The 14262-nt window shown below is 42.1% G+C and overlaps 1 protein-coding gene across 7 annotated transcripts in view; it reads right to left on the bottom strand.

The window, feature by feature from the left end:
• The window catches only part of LARS2 (leucyl-tRNA synthetase 2, mitochondrial), a 216366-nt gene that overhangs the window by 98194 nt on the left and 103910 nt on the right, over positions 1-14262 (bottom strand). For all 7 annotated transcript variants that reach the window (XM_060685937.2, XM_060685936.2, XM_060685940.2 and 4 more), the window contains one exon: positions 2585-2689. In XM_060685937.2, the coding sequence (XP_060541920.1) occupies positions 2585-2689 (105 nt within the window). The remainder of the gene's footprint in view (positions 1-2584; positions 2690-14262) is intronic.

Here is a 14262-nt window from a genome sequence, read left to right as displayed (position 1 = left end):
TATAATCCCCTGGAGCCAGCCTCGTGTAACCTCCCGGGAGGCCAGTACCAACCAGGAGGGACATGGGTCCAATAAACATGTGGCAGCATTAAGCTTTCCCAGAATCCTGTTCACGTCCTCAGGAGCCACAGAGTCAAACTCTTCCCAGATAACGCTCTCAAGACCTGCCCCTGTCTCCTCCCCTGGATCTACCCAATCGGAGTCCAGGCTTTCCCAAATCTGAGCGACTTTATCATGCAGGAACTGTACAAAATCCTCAGCTCGACCCTTTAAGGGATCTTCCCGTACCCCCACCTGAAGTAGGGAGCGGGTCACCCTAAACAGCGTAGCTGGGCGGTTCTCTGCAGATGCAATAAGAGCGGAGAAGTAGCTAGACTTCGCCGCTCTTATCGCCACTAGGTAGGTCTTAATATAAGATCTCACCTGTGTTCGGTGAGATTCAGATCGGCTTGTCCTCCAATCGCTCTCCAGGCGTCTTTTCCGATGCTTCATCTCTCTCAGTTCCTCGGAAAACCAAGGAGCTAGACAAGATCGGCATCGGGTCAGAAGCCGCAAAGGCACGACGCGGTCCAAGGCCCCAGTAGCCGCCCTTTCCCAGGCAACCACCAGGTCCTCAGTCAAGTCGTGAGCCAGAGTCTCAGGAAATGGCCCAAGCTCCATCAGGAACCTTTCGGGGTCCTTCAAGTGCCTGGGACGGAACCATTTGGTTGGTTCCGTCTCCCTGCGGTGGGTGGAAGTGACTTGAAAGTCCATGCGAAGGAGAGAATGATCAGACCATGACAAGGGCTTGATGTCTATATCCCCTATTCTTAGATCATTCAGCCACTGATCAGAGACAAAAATCAAGTCCAGAGTGTGATTCCCCAAGTGGGTGGGGCCTTGAACTACCTGGGTCAGGTCCATGGCCGTCATGGAAGCCATGAACTCCCGAGCCATCTCCGACATCTCACCAGCAGATGGCAGGTTAAAATCCCCCATAACAATAAGTCTGGGGGTTTCCACCGCCACCCCGGCTATAATGTCGAGCAGCTCAGGCAGGACCGCTGTTACGTGGCAGGGAGCCAGGTACGCAATCAGTAGGCCCATCTGAATCCCCCGACCTCACTTCACAAGGAGGGACTCACATCCGGCTATCTGAGGAACAGTGGCCTCCCTCGGGCAAAGACTTTCTCTAATGATTGCTGCCACTCCCCCACCCCTTCCCTGAGTCCTTGGCTGATGGAATGCACGGAAACCTGGCGGGCACATTTCCACAAGGGGAACTCCTCCCTCCTGGCCTAACCAGGTCTCCGTAATCCCTGCCAGGTCAGCACCCCCCTCTGAAATAAGATCATGAATGAGGGGGGCCTTATTTACCACTGACCTGGCATTACATAACATCAGCCGTAGACCCAGGGTCTGAGACTCTGAACAACCCGGGAAACGAGCAGTGCTTTGGGGGTCGGAGTGGGCAATCGCTCGTAAACATCGAGTGCGCACTCCCGAAACATAATATGGCCCCCTGCAGCCGTCATATCTGCCCCTCCCACTTACTATACTAATGTCCATCGCTTCATCCCCCTGCATCCTTGTCAGATTTCTGTCCCCATCCTCCCCACCATGATTATCAGACCCATTACCCCTTTCAGTGGATTTATGGATCCCCCCAGATCCATTCCCACAATCCCTCCCAGAACCCCTTAAAATAGAACTTAAAGATTTATCTAAAAACCCCCAAAGCCGTCGGTTTTTTGCAAACCACCTCTCAGGGTTCCAAAACCCGTCCTCAAGGGCGGCCCTTGATAACTGAGAGGGCCAGACATGCAAGAGGGGGGAATCTCGCAGTGCAAGGAGCTCCGCAGTTGAATACATCAAAGATAGGAGCGAGTTGAAGGAGATGAAGGATCATTTTCTTCTAAGAGTGTTAGAGATGGTTAAGACAGGTAATTTAAAATAAGGGAGGAAATAGATGTAAAAGGGAGACCAGTATGTTACAAATGTCAATACATCAGAACATCATCGCCCTCTCACGACGATGGGAAGTCTTGTGGTTGTAGTAAGTCCATCCAAAGGAGGTGGGGGTAGAGGTCTCAAAGGGTCGTCCTCTCACAGCGACCAAACCATTTGAAACAAACAAAGAGAAGGTGGTCTATCTCCCCATAATCCAAGACTCTCGATGTCTGTATCTCCTCCAGTCCCGATACCAGCGATGGCCGAGGATTATATATATTGTTATATAAAATTATTTGTTTTTATCTACACTGTACATTCCAAGAGTTATTACTTTTATAAATAGTTCAAGGTGGCAAATATACCTAATACTCCTTCCTTCTATTTTTTTCCACAATAACCCAATTCCATGAAAGGGGTTGGGTTTAGAAAGAGTGACTGGCCCAAAGTCACCCAGCTGACTTTCATGCCTAAGGCAGAGTAAAACTAATGATCTTCTGGTGTCTTCAAAATCTAAATGTACTAACCATAACAATAACTATGTCAAGTAAATCTTTACTTTTTTTTTCAAGTGGTATGCTTGTAGCCAAAGATAGGTAGTTTTAATGTAAATAAAACTGAAATAAAAGTAACAGTGATGGTCTATATTACTAACCTATTTTAAAATCAAGGCAGCCTTCAAACTCTGATTTTGCTGAGATGACTACAGGAATTTCCTGATTGGTGAATAAATTCATAGCGGTCACTGAGGTAAGAGAATCTGTAAAATGTAGAGTTTGTAGGGATTGAAGCATTATTTCAGATGGTATATTACTCCATCAATAATATCTAAGATAAATAAATCATACAATAGATAATAGGCATTGCAGACGTCAGGAAGTAGAAGAAACGTCGTACCACATGTGGTGGACATGTAGAAAAATGCAAAAACACCAAAATACATATAGTGCACAATGCAGAAAATGTTAAAATTAAAATGAAATATTTCTTTTTATTAGGAATTTCATTAATAATTATTTATTAATAATTTCAAAATAAACTAATAAGAAATACAGTGTTTCCCTGAAAGTAAGACCCTGTCTTATATTTTTTGCCACCAAAAAAGGCATCAGGTCATATTTTCAAGGGGTGTGTCGTCCACTGACTCACCTCACTTGTGTGTGTTGCCCCGACCTCCTTTTCGGTGTCAGAGGCCTTCAGAAACTTCTTCTGCGGCTAGCAAGGCTTTCCTGAAGGCCTCTGCAGCCAATAACAGAGCTCTGGATTGATCTGGAGCTCTGTTATCGACTGCAGAAGCCTTCAGCCTTGCTGGCTGCAGAAGAAATGGGCTGGCAAGGCAGGTGTCAGGGTGTGCGAGGCCTGACTGCAACTGTACGGAGGAAAGTAGTAGGGCAGCTCCACCCCTTCCATCCCTACTCTAGCTTAATTTTTACCCGTGCACCCTGGGGTGGGTGGCGTCTTAATTAGGGCATATTTGGGGGTAAGGCTTATATTGGTTTGCCGTACTGCTGCATGCACTAAGGCTAGCTGATCATCATGCACGCATGCATGCCAGTAAAAATCAACCTAGGACTTACTTTTGGGGTAAGTTGTATTTTTGGGGAAATATGGTATCATAATTTAATGAGATAAATGTTTACAGGAACATGAATAAATTATGCTCACTATTGAAAAACAATAGTTTCTGACAATATCTGATTGGGAATTCTTGGAAACTTGGCAAACACATAGCAATGGCAAAACTAACAGTAATAATAGAAAATTAACGAAATTTAAGAAGAACCATTCCATATATATAAAACACATCATGCAGCATAGCAAATTTAATAATTTACAGACTGTCTCAGAGGTGGTTTCTTTTTTTTTTGAGAAAACAGAAAATGTTTCATTTCTCATCCAAGAAGCTTCATTAGCTACTCATTAGGAAAAACAGTCCAGCTGACTTTTCAAAAAGCACCTTTGAGACAACTATGACCTGGATGACTGAGAATCTACAGACAAATCTACAGATTGGTTTTCAGGGGACCTAAACTCATGTAAATATAGCAAACTAGCAGATATGTAAAAGATGACAAGTTGGAAACTTAATAACTTTTTTCTTTTTAGTTTTTAATATGCATTTTTGCCTTTTTTTAGTATTTCAAATTTGCTAATTATTTTTGTTTTGTTCTTGGCTTTCTGGCTAAGATCAAGTGTAGTATTTGTTCATCAGTTTATCAACATGTATCTAAACACATATATCAGTGATGGCAAACCTTTTCGGCACCGAGTGCCAAAAAGGGAGCACTTCATGTGTGTTTTGCGCATGTGTGCTCATCAGGGCCGCCACCAGGAAGAGGAGCTGCCCAGGGGGCATGCACGCACCAGATAAGGTACTTCTGGTTTCCAGTGCATGCATGTGCACCAGCCAGCAAATCTTCCAGTTACTGCCACACGTGCGCATATGCCGATCAGCTGGCGGCCCGCATGCTCATGGCGTGCATGCTCACCAGAGGAGAAATCTGCAGTTCTGCATGGGGGGGGGGGAAGGAAGTGTTTATCAGACTTTTGAGATGGGAGGGGCCAGAATGAGGGGCAGAACCAATGAGAATTCTCCCTGCTTGAGCATCATTTATCTCTGGGCAGAGTCCTTTGGGACTTCATCTGAAGGAGGAGAGACAGTTCTGCGGAAAGAGAGAAGTGGAGAAAGTGGGAGGGGGGATCTTGGCCTGAATAACCAACTTGAGCTTCTTCTTTGCACGGAACCGTCTCCTCCAGTGGGTGAAGTCAAGGGAGACTCTGCCCGGAGACGGATGATGCTGCAGAAGGGAGAATTCCCATTGGTCCTCCTTTCTGGACACTCCCAATTCTGAAGTTCGAGACAGCCCCATTCCCAGCTCACAGACCAGCTCTTCTGGTTTGCCGTACTGCTGCATGCACTAAGGCCAGCTGATCATCATGCACACATGCACGCCAGAAACCCAGAAGAGGAACAGGCAACGCTGCACATGCCAGGCGACATGGCTCCCCATGTCGTTTCAGGCACATGTGCTATAGGTTCGCCATCACGGACATATACTATGCAAATACATATATATATGTACCCAGAAATAATATGATGCAGTTTTTAATATTAAGTCATTTAACTTAAGATCAAAACTCTTATAACAAATGCATTGATGTATGCTCTTCCTTTATTTTCTCACTCATTCCTAATGTTATATTTAATTTTTAAGAAAAGATTAAGTAATCAAGACATTAACCCTGAAACTGTAGACTTCCGGTTTGGCGTCATGGCGATACAGTCGAGGGAAAGTGGGGCTCTGCTTTCTGCAACCAATTTCATCCTGCAAGAGGCCCCCAAGGGGGTGAAAGTCACCCCATAGAAGTGATGATAAAGTTGGAAATTCTGTAGATCAAGAGCAGTCCGCCCATTTGATCCAGGAAAAGCCCTCCAAACTGTCCTGAGAAAAAGCTAGCTGCCCTTGTGTAGCAGTCTGAAGCCATCGACACTAGAGAAGGGAAAGCTCTTGGTGCTGTTTAAGTAGCAATAAACAGATTATCAACATCATGCTCTGAAGCTGGGTGAGACTACTTTTTTCTCTATCTCTTTGAACTATACTTTCTGGAACAGATAAATCCCAAAAAGAAAAGAAAAAGCCCCCAGACACGACTAGAGGAAGGGGGATGTATACCCCCCTCACCAAAGAAAAAAAAAGCAGGAGCCAAATAAATGGGGGGCCTGAAATAGAAATTAAAATAGAAAACCAGAATGAACATAAAAGCCAAAACTCTATGTGGCAAACACTGAGGACTTTTAATGCTTTTGAAAGCATAGATGGCTCAAAATAATTAACTAAAGAACATTAAAGAACACTTGGTCTGCTGTGTGGATGCTTGGGTTGTTTAGGGATGGGGAATTTTTGGGGGGTGGGGGTATGTCTGGGGATTGACATGTGTGTTGTGTTTGGTCTCTGGGTATTATGTGAATTTCATTGTATGGGTATACTGTATATATACATACAATGACAATAAACTTTATTTGTGTTACAGATCCCTGAAGAATTAATTGAGGGAGAGTGACATCTTGTGGCAAAGAGGAGAAAATTGTTGAAATGTGCTACCTGTTGTTAGAGTTTGCAGCAATCCAACCAGTACGCAAGTAAATAATTCAGCAGGATTCATTTATATAAGAAACTTCTTTATATACAATACCATACAGCAGAAACCAGAACCAGAACTTAGAACCCAGAAGTACAGAATCAATAATCACAGAAGCAATAATGCGAGGACAAACCAACTCTTTTATTAATAATGGTCAAGCTAAGCCACATCCAGGCTCCGAGCCATCTGGGTCACCAAACAGTCCCCATTGGCTGACCTGTTACCATGTCTATTCCAATTCATGAACTCTCATGCACTGACACATGTAAACAGAAGATTTGGCTTGAAGCCTAGACATAAATATCTGATGGTGTCCTTGAAGTTGGGCACAGCTGGCAAATAGAGAAAACAAGATGTTTCACTGTTTCTTATTTGGTAGGATTTATTGTTTGGACTAGTTAAAGCCGACGGGCTACTGTGGATTAGAAACATCGATTGGCTTAGATTTATTGATTAGGTAAGACAAGCTGGCTACACAGGATTTGGCTTTTGGAGTTGGATTATAAACTTTATCTTGTTCTAGTGGATTTAAATATTAGAACTTGTTGGACTATAAAGGTTAAAGATAAATGAAAGATTATAAAAACTGTAAAATTTAAGGTGTAATTTAAATTGTCTATTGATAAGTTGAATACGTTTTGCTATATTAAACAATGTTATAATTGAGTAACCGGAGGGTAGGGAAAAAAATGAGTGCCTGCCCCAAATTCTACCAAAATTGGTAAAAAGATTTCTTCTTCAGTATTCGCCTCTGGAGCTTCCAGTCCAGTACACCAAAGAATTTTAGACTCAATACTCCAACAAGAAAAAACTAATAACCTTCAAAGAAAAATGCAGACAATATTACAGATGATCCAAGAAGCAATTGTCTCACAGAAAGAAGATACAAGGAAGAATCATGAGATAAAATATGACATAAAAAGTAACTAACATAGAATGGAAGAAAAAATGGATAACAGATCTTTAATATAAATTCCCAGCTAGAAAATTTTCAACAAAGGATTACAAAGACTGAATTATGGGGGGAAATAAAATCTAAGAGCTATTTGAAAATCCCAGATTGGCTCTTAATGATGGAAGCTTTTACATACCCAAATCTGGTGAAGTTTGAAAAAATTTTGACATATAAATATATTTTGGATATTGAAGGGAAAGTAAAATCTAAGCAAGAGCTTGAAGATAAGGGCATTATATTATCATTGTGGCCTCAATTGCAAATGCAATCTAGATACGACAAAGACATGAAAAATTATGACCTTTAAAAAGAACAAATAGTCAGATATAGCTGAACTCTGATGAAAAATTAATTAAGAAAAGGAACTATAAATTGACAATGGCAGATGTAGATCTTAAACCTGAACTGTTATTTATTAGGCATAACATCAGAAAAACCAAGAGGTGGAGATTAAGGATATAATCTGTATTGTCAAGCAAATTAAATAACCCAGACAACATGATGTTTATTAAGCACTAACAAAAAGTAAATAACAGAAAATCAATAAAATCTATTTAAAAAACAACAAACTTGAAACTGTAATTAATATTAATAGACTACCCACTTATCTACAGTTATTTTACTCTAAGACTGTCAGGTCCCCAAAGATCCCTATCAGATGCCATTCTGATGAGAGCGGGCCTAGTGACATTTTATGATCTTTTTTTATTTCTGGTGTTTCCTTTACTTTAGAATAGAATAACAGAGTTGGAAGGGACTTTTGAGGTCTTCTAGTCCAACCCACTGCCCAGGCAGGAAACCCTACACAACTTCAGACAAATGGTTATCCAACATCTTCTTAAAAATTTCCAGTGTTGGAGCATTCACAACTTCTGCAGGCAAGTTGTTCTACTTATTAATTGTTCTAACTGTCAGGTAATTTCTCCTTAGTTCTTTCATTTTTTCATTTTTCATTTTATTTAATTTGTATACCGCCCTACTCCCGAAGGACTCAGGGCGGTGAACTGGCACAGAATAAAACACGGAAAATACAAAAATTAAGAACAGAAGTAAAATCGAATTAAATCAATTTAGCCCAAGACAAATTTAAAACCCCAGGTTAAGAACAAATTAAAATTTACATTAAAATTTACATTAAAAAAGAATGGGAAAGATTAGGCCAGATCAGCCTGGTGAAATAAAAAAGTTTTAAGAACGCGGTGGAAGGTGCCTAGATCCGGGATCCTCCGTATCTCCGGGGGGAGCTCGTTCCAGATAGTAGGTGCCCCCACAGAGAAGGCTCTCTCCCTGGGGGCCGCCAGCTGACATTGTTTGGCTGACGGCACCTGGAGGAGTCCCTCTCTGTGAGAGCGTACCGGCCGGTGGGAGGCTGTTTGCGGCAGCAGGCGGCCCCGTAAAAGTTCTAAATGGCTTCTATCCTTGATTAGTTTTCATTGCTTCTTGTTCTACCCTCAGGTGCTTTGAAAAATAATTTGACTCCCTCTTCTTTGTGGCAACCTCTGAGAAATTGGAACACTGCTATCATTCTCCTCTAGTCCTTCTCTTCATTAAACTAGACATACCCAGTTCCTCATGTTTTAGCCTCCAGTCCCCTAATCATCTTTGTTGCTCTTCTCTGCACTCTTTCTAGAATCTCAACATCTTTTTTACATTGTGGCGACCAAAACTGAATGCAATATTCCAAGTTACCAAGGCATTATGAAGTGGTATTAACACTTCACGTGATCTTGATTCTATCCCTCTGTTTATGCAGCCCAGAACTGTGTTGGCTTTTTTGGCAGCTGCTGCACACTGCTGGTTCATATCTAAATGGTTGTTCACTAGGACTCCAAGTTACTACTATTGAGCAAGGTACCACATATACGGTACCTGTGCATTTTGTTTTTCTTCCCTAAATGTAGAACCTTGCTTTTTTCACTGTTGAATTTCATTTTGTTAGATAGCGCCCAATGTTCAAGTCTGTCAAGATCCTTTTGTATCTTGAGCCTATCTTCTGGAGTGTTGGCTATTCCAGCTTGGTGTCATCTGGTGTCTTGGTGACACTCAGCTGTACATCTCCACCCCGGATCACCCCAATGATGCCCTTGAAGTGATGTCCCGGTGCCTGGAGGCCGTGCGGATCTGGATAGGGAGAAACAGACTCAGACTCAACCCACCCAAGACTGAGTGGCTGTGGTTTCCGACGTCCCAATATAGTCAGTTGGTGCCATCACTGACTATTGGGGTCGAGTCGTTGGCCCCCACGGATAGGGCTCGCAACTTGGATGTCCTCCTGGACTCACGGCTGTCTTTAGAAGAGCATTTGACAGCTGTGGCCGGAAGGCCTTTTTATCAGGTCCGCCTGATTCGCCAGTTGCGTCCCTTTCTGGATCGGGACTTGTTACGTACGGTCACTCATGCCCTCGTCACCTCACGCCTGGACTACTGTAATGCTCTCTACATGGGGCTCCCCTTGAGGAGCACCTGGAGGTTCCAGCCGGTCCAGAATGCAGCTTGTGGGTGGTAATGGGAGCGACGTGGCGCTCCCATGTGACTCCCCTCCTGCGCGAGCTGCACTGGCTCCCAGTGGTCTTCCGGGTGCACTTCAAGGTTTTGGTCACCACCTTTAGAGCGCTCCATGGCTTAGAACCAGGGTACTTACGAGAACGCCTTCTGCCACCAGTAGCGTCTCACTGACCAGTATGCTCCCATAGAGAGGGGCTCCTCAGGGTGCCGTTGGCCAAACAGTGTCAACTGGCAGCCCGCAGGGGGAGACCCTTCTCTGTGGGGGCACCTGCCATCTGGAATGAGCTCCCCCCGGAGATACGGAGGATCCCAGATTTACGCACTTTCCGCCGCGCCCTCAAAACATTTTTATTCCAGCAGGCTGGTCTGGCTTGACTCTCCCTTTTAATTTGCTTTTAAGTTTTATACAAATTGGGTGTTTTTTTGGGCCAAAATTATTTAATGTACTTTTAAATGGTTTTTAACTTTTGTATGATGTATTTTTATCTTGTGGCTGTTCACCACCCTGAGTCCTTCGGGAGTCGGGCGGTATATAAATAAAATAAAATAAAATAAATAAAAATCTGCAAATTTTATGAATTTCCCATCTATCCCCTCGTCCAAATCATTGATGAAGATGTTGAAGAGCACTGGGCCTAAAACAGAGCCCTGGGGTACTCCACTGCATACTTCCCTCCATGTAGATGCAGTTCCATTGAGGACTACACGTTGAGTGGGGTTGGTCAGCCAGTTACGAATCCATCTGGTGATGATGCTGTCTAACCCACATTTTTCTACTTTATCTAGTAGTAGATTATGGTCTACTTTATCAAATGCTTTACTGAAGTCCAAGTAAATTATATTGACAGCATTCCTCTGGTCCATCAATTTTGTCACTTTGTCTAAGAATGCAATAAGATTAGTCTGGCATGATCTGTTTTTGACAAACCCATGTTGGCTTTTGGTTATTACTTTGTTTCTAGGTGTTTGGTGATTCGTTGTTTGATTATCTTTTCCAGAATCTTCCCTGGTATTGAGGTCAGGCTGATAGGTCTGAAGTTTCCTGGATCTATTTTTTTTCCTACTCTTGCAGTACATAAAAGAAAAGATACATTCGTCAAGAATTATAAGGTACAACAGTTAATGATAGTCATAGGGAAACAGTCAATATAAATCTTAAGGATACCAGCAACAAGGTTACAGTCATACAGTCATAAGTGGGAGGAGATGGGTGATAGGAACGATGAGAAGATTAATAATAATGCAGACTTAGTAACTAGTTTGAGTGTTGAGGGAATTATTTGTTTAGCAGAGTGATGGCGTTTGGGGAAAAAATTGTTCTTGTGTCTAGTTGTTCTGGTGTGCAGTGCTCTATAACATCGTTTTGAGGGTAGGAGTTGAAACAGTTTATGTCCAGGATGCGAGGGGTCTGTAAATATTTTCACTGCCCTCTTTTTGACTCGTGCAGTATACAGGTCCTCAATGGAAGGCAGGTTGGTAGTAATAGTTTTTTCTGCAGTTCTAATTATCCTCTGAAGTCTGTGTCTGTCTTGTTGGGTTGCAGAACCAAACCAGACAGTTATAGAGGTGCAGATGAGAGACTCAATAATTCCTCTGTAGAACTGTATCAGCAGCTCCTTGGGCAGTTTGAGCTTTCTGAGTTGGCACAGAAAGAACATTCTTTGTTGTGCTTTTTTGATGATGTTTTTGATGTTGGGTGTCCATTTTAGGTTGTGAGATATGGTAGAACCTAGAAATTTGAAGGTCTCTACTGTTAATACTGTGTTGTTTAGTATTGTAAGAGGTGGTAATGTGGAAGGGTTTCTCCTAAAGTCCACCACCATTTCTATGGTTTTGAGTGTGTTCAGTTCCAGATTGTTCTGGTCGCACCACGAGGCTAGTTGTTCAACCTCCTGTCTGTATGCAGATTCATCATTGTCTCGAATAAGACTGATCACTGTTGTGTCATCTGCAAACTTCAGTAGTTTAACAGATGGATCATTTGAGATGCAGTCATTGGTATAGAGAGAGAAGTGGAGAGAGCACACAGCCTTGTGGGGCCCCTGTGCTAATTGTACAGGTATCTAATGTGATTCTGCTTAGCTTAATCTGCTGCTTCCTGTCTGTTAGGAAGTTTATGATCCATTTACAAGTGTGTTCAGGTACTGCTAGCTGGTTTAGCTTAGTTGGAAGAATGTCTGGAATGATGGTGTTGAATGCTGAACTAAAGTCTACAAAGAGGACCCTTGCGTAAGTCTTTGGAGATTCAAGATGTAGGATGTAGTGCAGAGCCATATTAACAGTATCATCTGTTGGACTTCCGGTTTCCTCGTCTTCGGCGGCGGCGGTGCCTTTTGAAGCTCCGCCAGCCCCGCCGCTTGTAGAGCCGCTTCGCAACTAAGAAGCGGCTCGAAAACTTCAAAATCCTTAGGAACTTTGAAGAGAGATCGCAGGGCACAGGTTGAGCCCCTGCAACCCCCCCAGGGAATAGGGGAGGGAACAGGAGCGGCTCCCGTTCAACCTGCTGGACTCCGGGCGGCGCGGGACAAGTCTGCTTTTGCAGAACAAGCCGGCTACAGGAAACTTCAAATTTAAAGGAAAGGAATTAGCCTTAACAAGCAGCATATTTCTACTTGAACCCTGAAACTCGGAATCGCAAGTATTAGAGTTTTCTTGGCTTTCTAATCTGAGCGAAAAAATGCGGATGAGTGAAAGTGAACTGTAAAAACATGGCGCTTAGCCTTAGAGTTAACGAGCTGGCGAGTGTGGATTGCTGAACTCATCTTGCTTTGTCACAAAGTTTCTAAACTGTTACGAAGTTGCTTCGCTTGTAACAAGAGAATAAGAGAGAAATTTCTCCCTTTTCAATACTGGACTTTGCTTTACTTTAGTTTTTATTTGAATAAATCTGGGGGACTTTTTCAGAAGTCTTTGTGGAGGTGGGAGAAGAGGAAGAAGAACTTCCCTTTTTAGTAAAACTAGCTTACGTGGCAGGATGGCCTCAAAGAAGCAGGAAGCGAAGGCAACAGGAGGTGGATCTCCCACACATAAAACACAGCCTCCCCCTGAACAACAGATACAGACTCAGAAAAAAGATTTTGACGTGGGAGATTTAAAAGAATTTATTTCTAAAATTCTGGATGATAAATTTCAAAAATCTCAACAGGAGATAGATGACAAACTTCAAAAGTCACACCAGGAATTTATGCAGGAAATTAATGAAGTTAAAGATATGGTGAAACAGAATCAAAATAAGGTGACCAAAAAAATATCAGAAGTGGCGTCTGGCCTGGCAGAATTTATTATTAAAGTTAATTCTAAAGTTGAAGAATTTAAATCAGAAGTTAATGTTAAGATGAAAGACAATGATTATAAAATTGCTGATGTTGACAATAAAATGCAGAGAGTTGAAAATGAAATTGTGATGGTACAATTCAGGGCAATGGAGTTTGCAATACGGCTTCGAGGAATTCGAGAAGAGGATAGACAGGATTTGAGACAGGTCTGTTCTGAGGCTTTGGCCAAGATTTTACAAGTTAATCCCGATGTGGTTTTTCACAAAATAGATAAAATTTATAGAGTGAATTCTTGGGTGGCCAGACAAAGACAATTGCCCAGAGATGTGGTCATATATTTTACAGACAGAGAAATAAGAAATGACATCCTGCAAAAATCCTTTTACACCTCTGTGCAAGTGGGGGGCTCACGAATTGGAATTTATAAAGAACTACCTCCTAAAATGTTGAAAACCAGAAAAGAATTCGGCTTTCTTGTTAAAGAATTGCAAAATCAACAGATACCATTTCGGTGGGACGCCCCAGTTGGTATAATTTTGAGATACAAGGGAGAAAGATATCGTTTGAACACCGTGGAGAAGGCAGAGCACTTCTACACTACTATTCTTAAGGAAAGAACACCATCCCCACGTACATCTACAGTTTTGGAGATTAAGGAGAGTGATGAGAAGCAACCTCAACGAGAATTGCAAGAACAGTCTAAGCAGGAACCAGAGGAAATGCAAGGCGCAGAAGGAGGTTTTTTGGATGAGCCTTTGCTGGAATCTTCTCCAATCTTGGACCCGGTTCGGATGATCGAAGTTAAGGATCAACGTATAACTCGAGCTCAATCTAAATTACTTAAACAAAAGCAACAACAACAACAGGAAAGACAAGACAAGAAGGGAGCTAAGACTACTACACAAGAGACTGGAGCCATGGGGGGAGCGACTCCGAAGATCGTGGATGATATTCGGTTATTCTGCTCTTTGCTCCAGAAAGATGAAGATGATGCTTAAGTGTTTATCTTGGAATGTGAATGGGTTGAATTCAGCACAGAAAAGGAAGAAATTATTTACATATTTGAAACAATTTAATAATGATATAATTTGTCTACAAGAAACGCATATTACAGTTCAAGATCAAAAATACTTGATAAACTCCAAATTAGGAATATATTTTATATCTTCAACGTTGCAAAAAAAGAATGGTGTGGTTATCTATGTAAATAAGAAATTTACGGCTAAAGTTATAGAAACAGATGAAGATGGTAGGTTTGTAGCAATTGAATTACTTACAACATATGGCCAAATTCTTTTGATAGGAATTTATGCTCCCAACCAACAACAGGATTATTTTTATAAAATGTTACATACTAAAATACTACAATGGGACTATAGATCTATTTTAATTATGGGAGACTGGAATGGAGTAATAGACTCTAAATTAGACAAAAGAAGTTCAGCGAAATCTAGG

The sequence above is a fragment of the Pantherophis guttatus genome, chromosome 4, assembly GCF_059756535.1.
Source record: "Pantherophis guttatus breed Tessera chromosome 4, ASM5975653v1, whole genome shotgun sequence".
NCBI lineage: Eukaryota > Metazoa > Chordata > Lepidosauria > Squamata > Colubridae > Pantherophis > Pantherophis guttatus.
This window is presented reverse-complemented; position numbering and strand designations above follow the sequence as displayed.